At 32.8% G+C, this 16,360-nt stretch overlaps 2 protein-coding genes and 1 long non-coding RNA gene across 3 annotated transcripts; all 3 read left to right on the top strand.

Annotated features, from left to right (window-relative positions):
• The first annotated feature begins 3,906 nt into the window (after nt 1–3,906).
• Nucleotides 3,907–6,700, top strand: LOC134248957 (von Willebrand factor D and EGF domain-containing protein-like). The gene is made up of 7 exons (XM_062731340.1): nt 3,907–4,108; nt 4,203–4,449; nt 4,657–4,812; nt 4,972–5,140; nt 5,393–5,583; nt 6,000–6,236; nt 6,488–6,700. Exons 1-7 carry the CDS (start codon nt 3,924–3,926, stop codon nt 6,677–6,679), a joined length of 1,377 nt encoding a protein of 458 aa, XP_062587324.1. The 5' UTR covers nt 3,907–3,923; the 3' UTR covers nt 6,680–6,700.
• An 83-nt stretch (nt 6,701–6,783) lies between these two features.
• LOC134248955 (uncharacterized) lies at nt 6,784–8,270 on the top strand. Its single transcript, XM_062731338.1, has 3 exons — nt 6,784–6,859; nt 7,420–7,738; nt 8,003–8,270. The coding sequence occupies exons 1-3, from the start codon at nt 6,784–6,786 to the stop codon at nt 8,052–8,054; spliced, it is 447 nt and encodes a 148-aa protein (XP_062587322.1). The 3' UTR covers nt 8,055–8,270.
• A 5,497-nt stretch (nt 8,271–13,767) lies between these two features.
• Nucleotides 13,768–15,612, top strand: LOC134248958 (uncharacterized). Its single transcript, XR_009988169.1, has 3 exons — nt 13,768–14,237; nt 14,701–14,847; nt 15,224–15,612. It is a non-coding gene; the product is annotated as an uncharacterized LOC134248958 (long non-coding RNA).
• Nucleotides 15,613–16,360: the final 748 nt, after the last annotated feature.

Here is a 16,360-nt window from a genome sequence, read left to right as displayed (position 1 = left end):
AATTGATGGAAATATTGGTTTTTGGAGAAAGGACCTTGCATATTGAATAAACCAATGAAATCTAACAGCCCTGCCTCAAGCATTTCAAAAGTTGTTCCCATTGTAAAAATTCGGTATATTTTGCAAAAGTAGATAAAACTCGAAGGTCAATGTTAAGAGTTCAAGTACGAGGGCCGTTCACAAATTACGCGGACTCTGCTATTTTTTATTCTTACAGACGCCATATAGATGTATATATGTAAGATTCCAATAAGTTTTGGGCAGAATTTCTGTAATTCAAAAAAAAAATTCAAAAAAAAAATCGCTATGTTGATATCGCTGATGGAGAGGTATGAAGCACGACAAAAAAAACTGAAACAAAAGCATGCGGAATCCAAAATTTAATTTATTAAATTTTCTATGATTCGTGATATTTTTCGACAATTTTCTCAAATTTATCTCTGTATTATTCTATTAATATTTATTTACATTTCTGACGTGATATTGTAAGAACTAACAGAAATATAGTGATTTTTCTCCGATGTGATTCCCTTGAAAACGAATGTGAATATGACATCTCCTGAATTTACGGAGCATTTTGTGTAATGCTCGAGAAATCTCCAACATAGATCCAAAATATGCATAATAAAACATTTAGTAACCTGGTGTATTCGTTACATTTGTCTACAAATACGCAGTAATGTTAAGGCTTCCCGGAGCTAAAAATGCAATTAAAACCTAACACTGCATTGCAAAGTTGATTTTAAGTTTTATTTTAAGCTATGTACTTACGTACGCCCAATTCATATAGAGTGTTATCTAGGCTATATATAAACATTTTTGTTACGATATCACATGACCTTTTGATCAAGTGATTGTCATTTCTTCTTTTTTGGAATATTTCACATAAATCACTTCGGCGCAGGTTATTAACACAATTATTATTAATTTTTTGTCACATAAACTCGTTGGATCCTTATAAACCCTAACTGTGCTTGGTAAAAGTTATATTATTTCTTTGGTACAATTTAATTTACATTTACTTCAACTTACCGACAAATCTGAGAGTATTTTCCGCTGAATATCGTCATCTGTTTTAAAACAAAGCCATCATACATTTTTCCCAAGCAAAATTCAGTTAGAGGGGAAACTCCTCGTACATATTTCCACAAAAGATATTAAGTAAATCCTCATTAATCACCTGCACCAGGCGCTTTTATACACATATTAGGCCTAAATTAAAATATTGTTTGTTTGCCCTTTATCGATCCAGATTTTTGGCAGGGTAGGTAGGTAGGAAAAATATTTTATTTTTTTTCTTTTTGACATCAAATTGCTGTTAAAATTTTAGAAATTCAATATTGTCCTGTACATACTCCTTGATATTGGAACTTTTGCTTCATGGAACAAAATGCACTAGTACTTACTAAACAAATCTGGAATACTATAATCTGCATATCTATCTTTGTATGTCAAAACAAAAATGTTTATTGATTTTCCTTTTTAGAAAAAGTGAAAAACAATACTTCGTTTACTTAACTTTAAACAATATATGGAAATAGTTGGATTTTTTTTTCAAATTTCATTCAATGGGTGTATTACTGATATTAGTCCCACCTTTTATTACATGCATCTATTCTTGGGATTGCATGTTTTTAAAGTAACTAAATGTTATTAAAAAATAAGAGTTGTAAGACATGTCTTATTTAAATTACGTTTACACATTGTCTAGACTAAAAATAATTTCCTTAGTATAGTAAAACCTAGCAATACTGTCCGTTTCCTGTTGTTAGTCTGACCCCAAATTTAATCATGGCGGTCGAAATATCAACAAAGCATGACATCCTTCGATGTTTTCAACATTTAAAACTACTTTTGTGCTCTTTCCACTTGGATTTGGTAATAAAATTAATGTATGACAATTTATTTTTTGTCATTGATGTCGGCAAATTTTTTTTTGAAATCGATTAGTAGCATCAAAGTGCTCCCACGTCCAGCAATCATCTTAGTAGTCAGCGCATTCATCAACAAGATCAAATATATCTCTGCAAGAGTTTTTTTCTTACCGTTATGGTGTCAAACGCTTCATTCAGTTGTCAATCACCAACATGGGACTGAGAAAAGCAAATTGGAATTTTAGACAGTAAGACGTCTGTGAAAAGGCTATAATGGAGGACGGGAAGATTATCAACAAAAACTTTATCCGGACTGTAAAGAACGTGAAAAGGCTATGCGGGAAGAGTCACCAATGTCACACAATATCTCATAAACACCTTCAGTTCCACCCCCCCCCCCAAAAAAAAAGCCAAAGAATATGCTTTGCTTGTTTAATAGATTTTAAGCTTAAAAGAAATGATGTATGGATGTTTAGTAGTTATGGCAACTCAAACTGTACAGGAATTCTTGGGAAAATTATGAAAAAAATGAAAGCTCCATCACATATTTTTTTATAATGCCCCTGACGTCGGAGATTTTGCTGCTCAGTGACTTAATAATATGTCCCGAAAAAATCGCCAAAAATTGATACCATTTTACAACATTTTGATATGCAATTTTGAAGACCATATAAGTAAAGATTCTTTTATATTCTGTGTGACATTTTGCACGATTATGTCGTCAAATATTTTTTTCTGTGCAACAAGTTCGCGTAATTTTAGAACGGCCATCGATTGTTAAAACTCAAACAAATGTCTTATCACTAGGAATATACATTAGTATTATAAAAAACCCTAGGCATCTGCCATTCAAAAGTTATGGACATGGATCATGGTTTTTGGGACAGGCGGACTGAATAGCAGGGTAAAAGCTATATATCCTAAGACTTACACCTATATTCGACAGGGCATAAAATGAATTAAACACTTTTTAGCGAAAGCTCAAGTGAGCTTTTCTGAGCATATTGTCTCCGTCGTCCGTCCGTCCGTCTGTATGTCTGTTTGCTCATTTGTTTACTTTTCACATTTTTGAATTCTTCTCAAGAACAACTTGGCCGATTTGAATCTTATGTGGTAGCATCCTGGTGTAGTGTTGATTCACAATTCGTCAAATCATGACCCAAGGAGGTTGGGCGGGGCCACAATAGGGAATCCAAGTTTTACATAGAAATCAAGGGAAAAAAACTTTTAAAATTTTCTACTCAAGAACCACTGGGCCAGAAAAGCTGAAACTTGGGGAAGTGAAGATTCTAAATTGTTACAATTGTGCCCCCCTCCCTACCTCATCCCCCGGAGGGCGAGGCCACAATAGGTACATGTATACAAGTAAAGAATAGCATCACCAATGTTACTCCGGTGAGCAATGTGGAAATATCCTAGGGTAGTGTAGATTCTCAATTGTTACAATGGTGACCCCCCCCCTCCCTACCTCATCCCCCGAAGGGCGATGCCAAAATAGGGATACAAGTAAAGAACACCACCACCAATGTTACTCCGGTGTTCGATGTGGCCCAGGGGCCTCTTGTTTTCGGTTTCAGTCTGAAAGGACGACTTTTGAATTTTAGACAGGGTTTAATCAGTCTTGCTTCCAGATACTGCAAAAGGACCCCATCCCAATTGAAAATATCTTTACTTATTTTTCCCAGAATGTGGGTAAAAATTCCCAAATAACAAACACATTAAAATTTCCATAGTTTATTCTAGAAAAAAATTGAATATTGAGGTTTTACTAACTCATTAAATTGTGAATAGCATGTGACTTACAATTAAACTCTATTCATCAAGAAAACTTGATATTAAACATAAATATCTCCAAAATTTGCCTTTTTTGATTTAAAATTCCCAATTGAAAGGGGTCAGGACCTTGTACCAAAAAGGGCCAGTTAAGCCCAGGTTCGACATCAATAAGGTTTATAGTTTTCTATGTACGTTTTTGTAACTCTTTTTATGAAAAATTTTATGCATATCAAGATATATTTCCCCACTGGCACGTCACTTGCAATCTATATCATGGAATGGAGTGGACATTATAACATCGACCTTGAGATTCTCCCCTCTGCAATGGATATAGGAAATGCTGATGGTTTATGTGGATACTTTGATGGTGACAGGGAAAACGACTTCAGAAGACGAAATAGTACCATTACAGACGACATCAGTCAGAGTTATCCTAATGACTTCTCTAGGTCATGGATGTAAGTTTAAAGATCAACGTTTACAAAAAAAAGTAATATAACGTGATTGATCCGATGTCAAATAAAATTTGTTTACCATTTCCTTTGTACGTAGGATTCCAGACAACGAAAATCTTTTCAGTGGTAGCTCCTTAGTTTATAGCGGTTTGCAATCAGTGTCCTCAATTCTAGTACCTCACTGCGCATGCACGGAGGACGGTAAAACCCAGTGCTCCTACAATACGTTTACACCCTGCAACTCAAACCGAGGCAAACAGTACGAATGTAATGTAGATCTTGTACAGAACAGAAGACGAAAGCGGGATGTTTCCGATATGTCTATGGAAAGAGATCCTTTACTTGTATGTAATTAATTCCTAAAATTTATTTCAATTATTAAGTTAAAATACTTTGAAGTTATTTGCGTCATGAAAACCTTTAGATTCATTATGTTTTCAAGTCAAAATATTTAATATCATACTAATTTAATTAAAATAAAGATACAATCTTCTGCGAAAAACCAACGATAGTATCATCTTGATAAATTGTTATTCATTTAACAACTTCAGAGAATGAAACGCACGATTTCCTACGTACAGACGACTGAATACTCAGAGAGAGTTTGTCTCCAGGCTTTTGAAAATTCACCTGAATACAACACTTGTCAACAACACGTGAATGACCTTAGTAATGTAACCTTGTCCAACTGCATTGAAGACATAAGAGTAGGTTAATTAGAAAAACAATATAGGAAATTTGGGGCATATATTGCAGTATCTTTTCGTCTAATATCAATTATTTTGTTCAGAAACAGTGGTCTTTTTTATGCATTGAAGAAGTTTGAATAGAACAATGCAATGTTACTCTGTAAAAGCTGTTTTCAGATGACAGGCGATGATAACCTAACACAGATTCACGTTGAAGCCGCCCTACAGCAATGTTCCACATTTGTGCTTTTAAATGCCACACTGCAAGAGGCAGAACCGGAAGTAACGTATACAATACAAAACCTCTGTCCAAGCAATTGTACCGGACATGGCACGTGTGATGGTGGTACGCCATTATTAAAGCATACGAATAAAGACACTGTGGTTGCTTATCTTCTCATTTGAAAAGAAAAGAATCTGCAAAATCTGACAGATAAAAAATAAGATTAAATAATTTTTGACAGTAGCTTCAATTTTTTTTGTAAAATTTTAAGAATAAATTATAAGAATGTTATATGTTACAATGATTTCCTTGTCATTAATTCTATGACGATCGTCTCAGATGTGGATAAAATATTTTCCCTATTTTTATTTTAAGGTAACTGTACCTGTGACACTGGCTTTGGAGGGAGCGACTGTTCCTTTGATTTACTCGCACCTCCTACCATAACAAGTGTTCCCGGGGCCGGTCTGTGCGATCGGTCCACTAAAACCTGTAAAGAGGCAACAATAATGGGAAAATATTTCTTTGAAAACATGAACTCAATATGCTATCTTACTGTGAAACAGGTACTTCTGATTGTCATTTGTATATAAAATAGACGTTCAATGTGTAGATCGATTTAATATGCGGCTTCGACATACCTAAGATAATGTGTAAATGAAGTGTCTGTTCATTCATCAAATGTTTTAAACTTAAAATCGAAAGTTGCTTGTCTCTTAAATGTGACCTGAGAAGACAAGTTCATTTGATATGGTAGAAATTTTCCCGATTATTAAACCTTACTCAATGGCCGAGTACATCTACACTCTTGAAGTTCTTCACCGCTATATGGTGGCTTTTTTCAAAAGTTAAAAATGGGATATAATTTCAAATGGGATGTAAAATGGCACACAATCAATCCTTCAGTGTTAATATAAGTGTTCGTACAACTAGATAATAGCATCATATCCTTTTTCTGCAACTTTGTTATTTTCTTTTTCAGACCAAAATTAACCAAACGGAAGAAAGTGAGGAAAGACAGATGAATTTACAAGAGAGAACACTTTTTGAGGGATTCTGTCCACTTCCGTACGATACAACTGACATCTGGACGACAGAAGTAAAGTTTAACATTTCTAATGACGGAGTACGTTATACAGACACGTATAATGTTATTATATACCAATCTCACTGTCAGGAGTACCATAATGAATCAGGGAATGTGTATTTCACCTTAAAGGTACGTGCTGCTCTCTCTCTCTCTCTCTCTCTCTCTCTCTCTCTCTCTCTCTCTCTCTCTCTTCTCTCTCTCTCTCTCTCTCGTTGGCATTTAATTTCGTAAAGTAACATATTCATATATAGTCATATCTTTCGTGTGGGAAAACAACGATTAAACGAAATATTAATTTCTCTAGCGATTTGAAAAGTCTATTTGACCTTGCATACTGCATTCTTTAAACGGAATAAATCTAGTTTTTATATTATTTGCAGGATGATTTCTGTTACATCGATAGTACATGCATTAGCCCCATGCAGAATAGTTCAACCAACGAGTGTCTTTACTGCAATGCGACGAATGATAAATTCAACTGGACAGAAAACGAATGCAAGTGTCAATCTTTCATAATGAAACGTTATTCTTCATACTTCCCTTTGCATTGTATAATTTTGAATGCCATCTGATTTACAATATAAATCATTGGCAGTACATGTACTACAGATAAGTATTTTGAATTTTATTTTTTTTTATCTATGTAGCATGTGGATAAATAACAACAACAGAAAGTATGACAACAAAAATGATTCTCACTGACGCAGAATCCACATTGAGTAGCTCAACAGAACAAATGGAAGAGACTACAAGTTCTATAACGACTGTTGAACAAGTTGAAACAACATATACAATAATAACCTCTCAAGTCACAAGTGCCGAGAACAAGTTCACATCTTTGGATTCTTCTTCTTTTGAGTCAACAACATTAGCGTCGACAACAACAACATCAACTGAGTCAGCAGAGTTGACGGAAGATGTACATACCACAACTGCAGATACAACTACAGAGATATCAACAACTGAATCAACATCCAATCCAACAACAAGGGCATCAACGACACTGGAAACATTCACTACGAACCCGACAACAACAACAAACAAAGAAGCAACAACTGAAATCTTAACAACTACTGAACCAATCACAACAACTACAACAGACATCAACAACCGAAAGATTAACAACTACAATAAACCAAGAAACAACAACTGAAAGCTTAACAACTACTCAACCAATCACATTGCCATCAACTTCATCAAACAAAGAAACAACAACTGAAAGCTTAACAACTATTCAACCAATCACATCGCCATCAACTACAAAAACAACATCTGACAGTGACGACGACAACTACAAGAAAATGACTACAAGAAACATTATCAACTTCCGAATCAACAACAACATCAATAATAAGTACTGACGGCAAAACAACTGCGAAAGAAGATACATCTCCAGCTACAACAACAAGTAAACCTAAACCAACCCTTAGTACATCAACTTCGAAATCAACAGAAACATCCAATAAACCTGTGGGCACTACTACATCATCTAACGCAAAAGATACCATAGAAGAATCGACTACGTCAAAAATTGAAAACACCCAGTTGATCGTTGGAGCCTCCACTTCCGTTGTTGGAATAGTTTTATTAATGATAATCATAGGACTGGTAGCCAGAAAATGTAGTAAATCGTAAGTATTCATTTTTTTTAATTTTTAGGGGGCTGGCAAATTTTATTACTTGTGATTGAACGATGAGAAAAACAGCTAACATTTTAATTGAATTGTATAAAAAGTCTTTCGTATATGTTTGCCTCAGTTACAGACTATCTTCATCATTTTCAAATCACTTTTAAATAAAACGCCTTTCAATTACTGTCAATTGTTTAAATAGTAACGTTTCGACACTTTTAAAAATATTCAGTCACATAAGTGTTTTATATAATTATTACATAGGAATAAACAAAACAAGAAACAACAGGAAGACAATGAACCAATTAGAAACTAGAGAGACCTTGCCTTGGCGGGAAAACAAGACACAGATTCTCAGAGCAAGGTCAAATCGTCCTCATCCTACAACAGAAATTACTACGTTGCGCACGCACCTCTGCATCACTTCAAATCTAGCGGAGGATCTCGTCATGAGGACGCCAATAAATATCACAGATATTGACAACATTTAACTTCATCCTCTCTTGCACATAAATACAATTAACCTGTTCTAATATTTACTTATTCTTTTTTTACTGAATTTGTATATATTATTTACTTTGAAGCTGCCTTAAGAGGCAATATAAATAGTTTATTGATGATGTTCAAATGTAAAATATTTTCTAAAATTTGAAAATTGTTTTGTGCAAAGATTACATTGTACGTGCATTGGGATATCGTCATGGAGCTGTTTAAATACAAAGGCATGCAATGTTAAAGTGGACTTCTAAATGATCAAATGAGAAATTGGAACCAACGACATAAGGATCAATAATTAACCCTTAGATATAGAGCATGAGACCACACGATATTTACAAACAAAATAAAACTGGTTCAATAAACACTAAATATTTTGTAAAACTTGATAATTGTTTCGTGTATGTCGGGTTTTTTTCCTGATGTAAAGAGGATTTCTGTTTGAAAGTTGAAACTTTGCTACATTTAAAAAATAGATTTAAAAGGTAAACTGTAAGATAAAAAAAATAAATTACGTGCATATGGACATTGTTTTAAGGGGGTATGTGAATATAAACTCCATAGATATGATTAATCGAAATGATATATCATAAATATATACACTTTTTGTGCATAAGAATATTGCCATAGAGTTGTTAACATTTAAAGGCTTTCAATGCTATAGAGCACCTCTACACCTAAGAAGTATATTTGATTTTTATTGCATGATTGTTTCTAATAATAGCCTCAATATCCGATAAAAGATGGTTATTCCAAAGTATTTCCCTTTTTTATTTTGAAATTTTTAAAAATTTACATTTTCCACCATTTGTATCATTTGTACCAATAAAACAATATCTGATAAAAAAAAAACATGTTATAACATAAGGTTTCTCAACATACTTAAGCTTTCTTTTTTATAATTTACGTAACCGCCTTTGAGAGTCCGATTCAATCATATTAGCGATTAGCCGATTACGATGTCCTTACCGAACACAACTGGTTTGTCCTTGAGAACAGTAGGGAAGTCAATGACCGTAATATATAGTATGCGATCTCCAAAACATGTCGGCCCAGCCGAGCGCTTGAAATATTTCATTCAAGCTTTAAAATATTTTGTTAGCATATCTGTGTAAATTCTGCTGAAACTTACCTAAGAAAATAGATATGTAGTATAATCTTTTCAATGATGACCGTAACATAATTTAAAGATGTCCGCAATCAATGTTTTTATTTAATAAAGCAGGATGACTGTGATATACTGAATTTAATGTTTTCTTTCGTTTTTCATGTCTTCGAATGATATTTACAAATTGTCGATATATAGCTAAAGTATGCAATATATTTTGCCGATGTAAAGTATACTATAGAAATCATAGGTATTTTATGCACCCCCTCAATCAAAACGTCTGATACTCTGTGTGTCCCCTCGGACAATAGAAACATGGTACTTTCTTGTGTTCCTCCACAGCAAACAAGTAGACTACACTAAGATACATAATTTTGGTTATCGGTTTTTGATTTCGATGAACGGTGTTGCCATGGTTACTAAAAATAGATATTTCTGCAAAATACTTTCCAAATGCTACTCCTCCTCAGTTTCATTCTGATTTCAGATTGACTTTACTAAGACACATACATGTATATCCATGTATCGGTTATTGATTTTCGATGAACGCTGTTGCCCTGGTTACTAAAAGAAAAATATTGTGGAATTCCCCTGAAATGCTTTTCCTAAAATATATTCAGTCTTATTATAATATATGTTGGGGATTCAATTACACTGCACTGAGATACATAATTGTCTTTTTTTTGTTTTGTTTTTTTAACATATATTGATGAATGGTGTTGTCATGGTACATCGTACTAAAATTTAATTTCTGTAAAATTTTATTCAGGGTTACTTCTACATTATTAGTCTATTTGCAATCTTGCCAGAAGGAGAATTAATCAATGATCATTAATATTTTTATTCCTGTTGTATGTTTTAAGTCCCTATTGCTACATTTATCCTCCCTAATTATACAATGTAACTACTTACCGGTAGAGTTACAGTCTCGACAGAGATTTCTGGTTATTGTAATCGAAGTTTTGTGATTAATATAATTCGATGGACTAGATTTCGACCATATATCTCAAGACAGCATATATGAAGTTATTGAAAGAACTTGAATGATTGCAAGAGATATATTTTAGACCAAAAGGGGAAATATCCCATTTTATAATCAATTTACACAATGGCATAACAAAGGCGTGTTCATATTAAATATTTAAAGAGCTTGATTGAAATCTAAAGGTTCATTTATTACATGTACGCATGAAAAGCTATAAAAACCTCTCAAAGACGCTAATTATACTTCCTTGTCTGTATTGGACATTTTCGGTTGGGTGAACTTCTACTGCACTATCGATAATGGACAAAAAGTATGGAAACCATAAATAGCAATTATGAAATGAAAAAATAATACAAACTCGTTAGTTTAAAATGACGTTTTTTATAACATTTAGTTTACAGCACCTTAAGATTTAAAGTAGTTCTGAATTGGATGGGTAACTAGGCTTTTCCTTCATCAGTGTTCTACAATATTTTAATTCAGATCGTCGAGTAATATTATAAACTTCTACTTCACTATCGATAATGGACAAAAAGTATTGAAACCATAAATAGCAATTATGAAATGAAAAAAAAAAATAATACAAACTCGTTAGTTTAAAATGACGTTTTTTTTTTTTTTTATAACATTTAGTTTACAGCACCTTAAGATTTAAAGTAGTTCTGAATTGGATGGGTAACTAGGCTTTTCCTTCATCAGTGTTCTACAATATTTTAATTCAGATCGTTGAGTAATATTATAAACTTTTATTGAATAGCAAACGTATACAAGTATACTACACTTTTCAATTTATTAATTGAATTTGTCAAACAATATATTTTTTAATCACTGTCCTCGCGATTGGTTGAATATTTACGAAATAGCAACTAAGGGATCTTAAGTATGGGGCTCATTACCCACATTAAAACGTTGCATAATTCATTTGATAACTTTTGAATGAAACATTGTAATTGAAATATACATACAATAATTATTCAGAATTCAATGTGTTTTATTCATGTTATTAATAATAATAAGTTTATAATATTACTCGACGATCTGAATTAAAACAGTTTTTTTCTCTTTTAAACCATGAGCACATGTTTGTCTATTGATCTCCTTTTAATATGAGGTAATACATATAAATAAACAACTACCATAAAAAGGAGAACAATAGACAAACATGCGCTGACTATGTATTAAGCCTGTAAAAAGGTGGGCGTACTCATTATCCTATGGAGATTTCAACATATGCGATGACCCCTTCCTATAAAAACGACTTCGAACTTCGTTAATACGAACTTATAATTAACGTAATTACACAAAGTTGCAGTTAAGACATTGACCATTTCTACCAATAAAAGAAAATTGCCCAGTTTTAAAATTAATTATGTCGCAATTTCTAAGTTTCCTTAAGTGCAGTCATCCTTTGCAATGGATCAATTGAAATTTTAAAATAAGGTTCATTTTTAAGTTGAATCTCTGATTTCACAATCCTACGGGGGTCTGATAGGCCAATTTTCATACGATGTGGGCAAAACATATATGGTTGATTTTCTTTCCTTACGGAGTATATATATATCTCAGTTGATTCAATACGCAATAGCATGCTCTACGTCTTATGAACAATTTCTAAAGCAAGGTATATTATTGACAAGCAAGTTAACGAAACAAGAATATCAGCAGTCTTGTTTAAAGTCATCATTTCGTAAGTTCTATGGTCGATACAATGACCTTGTCAGCAAATACTGTTGATCATTGAGTCAAATGCTGACTGACGTTTTTCATACAATTTGTTAGTCCATTATTTATAACTGAATTGACGACAGATTTTTCCATTATTTCCCAATCATGACAAGGAGCACAAGGCGGGTGTGACCGGTCGACATGGAATGCTCACTCCTCAATGGCACCTGATCACACCTCTGATGCTTCGGGGATCCGTTTTTGCTCTGCTCTAATTGAATACTGTTCGTTATCTCCATATCCTTCTTTCATATTATGTATAAAGATAGATTTTGTATCCTAGAAAAAAATATCAAATTTTCAGAAAAATTAAATTTGAGGGAAAATTTTGCCTATCTATTGTGTCCTACATGTACCTTCAAACGTCAATAATATTAATCCAAGTTAAAAAAAAATCTCCATCTTTACATTTGGTTTTATTTCATCCAGATTCAACTAAAATCAACAGTAACAGATGAATTATTGTAACAGGAACCATACATGTTTCCATACCAGAGTAAATTGTTTACAAACATGTTTGACAGTTCAGGCAAACAATTCTGTAGGCGGCAGATTATTCAGAGGATTTAATTTCCAATTATTGCAAAGTTACTTGATTTAAAAATAGGACAAAGTCACTCAGGTTATGTTATTGCCAAAGAAACTCTTGTTTACAAAGTATTTGAAAATACATGTACATGTGTACATAAATTGTAACCAGTTAGTTAAACATGTTTACGAAAGAAATGGCAATTTCTGTCCCTGGAAGAAAATTTTAGAAGGATTGTTTTTAATTATCGGCAAGTACACTAGATACTTGAAATTCAATCAACTATTTTGACCGCTAAATGCTATTATTTTTTTATAAATTACCTGGAAGTCAGGCCCGGGGATCATAAAAACATACGAAGCTTAAGTCAAAATCTTTATATTAAACTTTAATGTTGAGTAGGTAAAGCAGATCAAAATTGCATGCTTTTGAAAACTTGACTGAAGTCTAAGTTTGTGTCATGATCCCGAAGCCAAATTACACAAGGCGTCAAAATATGACTTGCAAATTAAAGCTAGCTATCTATAACCTTGAGTTATTCTCTATTAAGATACATGTATATGTGCATTTTTCTATAACCAGTGTATAAACAGCGTTTTAAATGCCAATAGAATTCTTCCTGGTTCAGTCTTTTAAAACAGACTCAATGCATGTAACCTGATATTTTCTTCAAAAGAACAGTGGCAGTATGTGCAATTTTGTAATATATTTCTGCCTCTTTTCATGGCATATTTTTGGAATAACGGCATTAGGTTTTTAAGTGATTTAAAAATATACGGAAAAATTATTTTAATATTCAAATATGAAAATAAAAAGCAGCAGAAAAGTAACAAAGCCCTTAGGTCCATTTGAAATAGACACACTCAGATTTAGGACCGATTGATCGTGTATTACTTTCTGGCAGTATTTTAGCCATATATTGACGGAGAGGATTAAATATCAAGTAGAAAATTTTTGAAAGTTTTAAGAAATGAATGTAACGTGCGAGTACCCATTAGGGTTTGCCGAAAAATTTCACATTTTTCTTTGTCATATCCAAAATATAAGTTTATTTAAAATAATTTCTTTATGTATCTCTGCAATGTTCATTCAATTAACATGAGATATATTTTTCATTTGAAACAAGTTCATCTCCATGACCTTGGATAAACAGGAAGTAGAGTACCCATTATTGCCGCTTATATCTTTTCCACATTATTCACCAACTAATTGCTAAATAAACCAACTATTTTTAAATTCATGACATAAGAAGACAGAAAAATGTCTCCAATGTAAAATTATTTTATTAGAAACGCAATTTTAATGTTTTATTTTAATTTTTGGTGACCTATTTTTTTTTCGTTGTTGCTACGACCTCGTGCGCAAAAATAAACATGGAGAAACATGTGCTTTGCAGCTTTATCGGAACTGACAATGTCCGCAGCGCTATTTTTCCAAGTGAACGCAGTGTAATGACAGATAAGAGAAAGAGAAGTATATGTCTCATTGGCTGCAGAGCTTTTGCAAACACTTTTTAACCAGTTTTTGCGTATATTTTGTTTGTGTACCAGCCTTCAAATATTCCTTCCAACATGGTGGGCGGGGCTCCGTGGTTAAGCCGAGAGGCTTGAGCCCCATGGCGTACTTCCACATCGATGGCAGTAAACGGATGTCATTGGTCAGTGTCATCTTGGTATTTTTTTTTAATAATAAGAAGTATTGATACTATGTTTTTCATGTACATTAAATATATGTAGAAAATAAAATCCTAGCCCACCCCCACGCACCTGCACCTGATATGATGCACCCGGACTGCAAGTTTGGAGGTTTTGTATTGTGGTGTCATTTCTTCAGCGAGGTTATGTTACTTGGATGTTATTAAAAATAATAACTAATATGAAATGTTGTTGAATTAAGTAAAATTTTCCATAATTTTATGAAACAAATCACTAAGACCTCTCCCCCATCCCAACCATTATGCAACTAATTAAATCCAATGAAGGAAATCTTTAAGAAACTATCAATCTTGAAGAAAATAAACTTAGCAAGTGAGAGTAACATATATATGGAATCAGTGAAGGTATAACTTTTTACTTTATTTGTGTTCAAGAATTTATCATGATTCTTTATATTTGTTGAAGGTCCTTTTCATGTGAATTCAGAAGTTTTCGGAATAAGACCAGTGTCATAAGACTAGTTGGTGCTTTCCAGAATAAAGGCACAAGATGGCAGAGTATGTTGTGACTGTCAAAAGGAGCCTCTTTAAGGAAGACGAGAGATGTGCAAAGGTATAACGGTACCATTTAAACAATAATTATGACATCCTTTGTTTTCCGTCAATATCACTTGCCATGAGTCCTTATAACCACATACTGACCTTTATGAAGTCCATATTACTGTATAATATTAACTGAGAAAGGTTTTGTGAATCTGTCAAGTTGTGGATTTTTATTTTCTGTTACAATTGTGTTTAAAGATATTTAAAGTTCTGAACAACTAATTAATCTTCAGTATGTAAAGTTAATGTTCGAAATAATTTTAGCAATATAAAAAATTGGAATTTTTATAACTCTAATCATTATTCAAATAAAAATAAATTATTTGTTTGTTTATTTATTTTAGATTTATACTGTTCTAAATCCCAAATCTATTTTGTATTTTTAGGCACATATCAAGCACTTGTCCTCACACTGCCTTGCCAATGACCAAATAAATGGTTGACTACAGTATCTGAAGATCTTCAAAGTAGTTGAATGTCACACAGACCTCTGTCTATGGCTGCTAAACTAACGCTTGGCAGTTTCATGTGAAGAATTGAAAATATATATAGGAGTATGTAAAGAAATGTTGTAACTGTAAATAGAAGAAACTTTTCTCTATTTTCAGTTAATAGATTAAAAAATGTTTCCATAAATATACACTGAATAGTCAAAAAGTTTCAAATATAAACTGTACATCTAAAAGTTTAAGGCTATGTGATTGAAATCATTTTGATTATAAAATTGTGAAAAGTATTTATGTGTCCATTGTATAGAAAATTTAGGCAGTCAGTTTCAAAAGTTATTTAAGGAATAACTGTCAAGTTAGTAGAGTATATGCTAGGACATCAAGGATAGTTCAAAATGTGGGATAATTTGCATAACGAGTGAAGCTAACTAAGAAGACAGAGATTCATAATATTTCCTTTTCATTGTGAAATAAAACTGTAAATTTAGATTTTAAATGTATAAACAAATAGATTCAAATTACACGAGGCCACCCGTGTCAATTTCAATAGCCCCCACCTATTGACGTCAAACACAAAAACAGCCGCATAAGATATATATGCATATTGGACGTCCGTAGCGTCAGACACAAAGACAGATGCACGAGTGCGAAATATTTGAATGTTAATACTAGCCGAAGGTACCTTAGATTGTTGATGTACAGATATACAAGTATCATTTTGCAATTTAGGTTTAGGCATTTACAATCTATGTCAATTCAACAAAAATTATTTTCATGTATCAATAATTTAATTCTGGTTGTAACGTTGTATTTGATTGGATAAAAAATTTACTTTAAATCGTATAAAATGACTTGCGTCAAAAACGTATCAATCCCCCTGACGTTACATTCAAATTTTGTACAAATTGAAGTCATTTTGTTAGAACAATAATTTTTTTTTCTTACATCAATTGAATGAAAATTAAATTATAAGCAATGAATTTAATAGCTACCCATTTTATACGGTATAAACTGGGTTGGAACAGTTAACGCTTTTTTAAAAACCGCTTTGCGGTTTATAAAGCGTAAACTGCC

This window comes from Saccostrea cucullata, unplaced genomic scaffold, assembly GCF_032062105.1.
Source record: "Saccostrea cucullata isolate Sc308-1 unplaced genomic scaffold, CSIRO_AGI_Scuc_v1 ctg4153, whole genome shotgun sequence".
Taxonomy (NCBI): domain Eukaryota; kingdom Metazoa; phylum Mollusca; class Bivalvia; order Ostreida; family Ostreidae; genus Saccostrea; species Saccostrea cuccullata.
This window is presented reverse-complemented; position numbering and strand designations above follow the sequence as displayed.

Coding starts and splice junctions, on each gene's coding strand:
- LOC134248957 (XM_062731340.1), top strand. CDS start 3,924: ATGGAATGGAGTGGACATTATAACATCGACCTTGAGATTCTCCCCTCT. Junction 4,109..4,202: donor GACTTCTCTAGGTCATGGAT/GTAAGTTTAAAG, acceptor CTTTGTACGTAG/GATTCCAGACAACGAAAATC. Junction 6,237..6,487: donor ATGTGTATTTCACCTTAAAG/GTACGTGCTGCT, acceptor TATTATTTGCAG/GATGATTTCTGTTACATCGA.
- LOC134248955 (XM_062731338.1), top strand. CDS start 6,784: ATGACAACAAAAATGATTCTCACTGACGCAGAATCCACATTGAGTAGC. Junction 6,860..7,419: donor ACAAATGGAAGAGACTACAA/GTTCTATAACGA, acceptor AATGACTACAAG/AAACATTATCAACTTCCGAA. Junction 7,739..8,002: donor GCCAGAAAATGTAGTAAATC/GTAAGTATTCAT, acceptor ATTATTACATAG/GAATAAACAAAACAAGAAAC.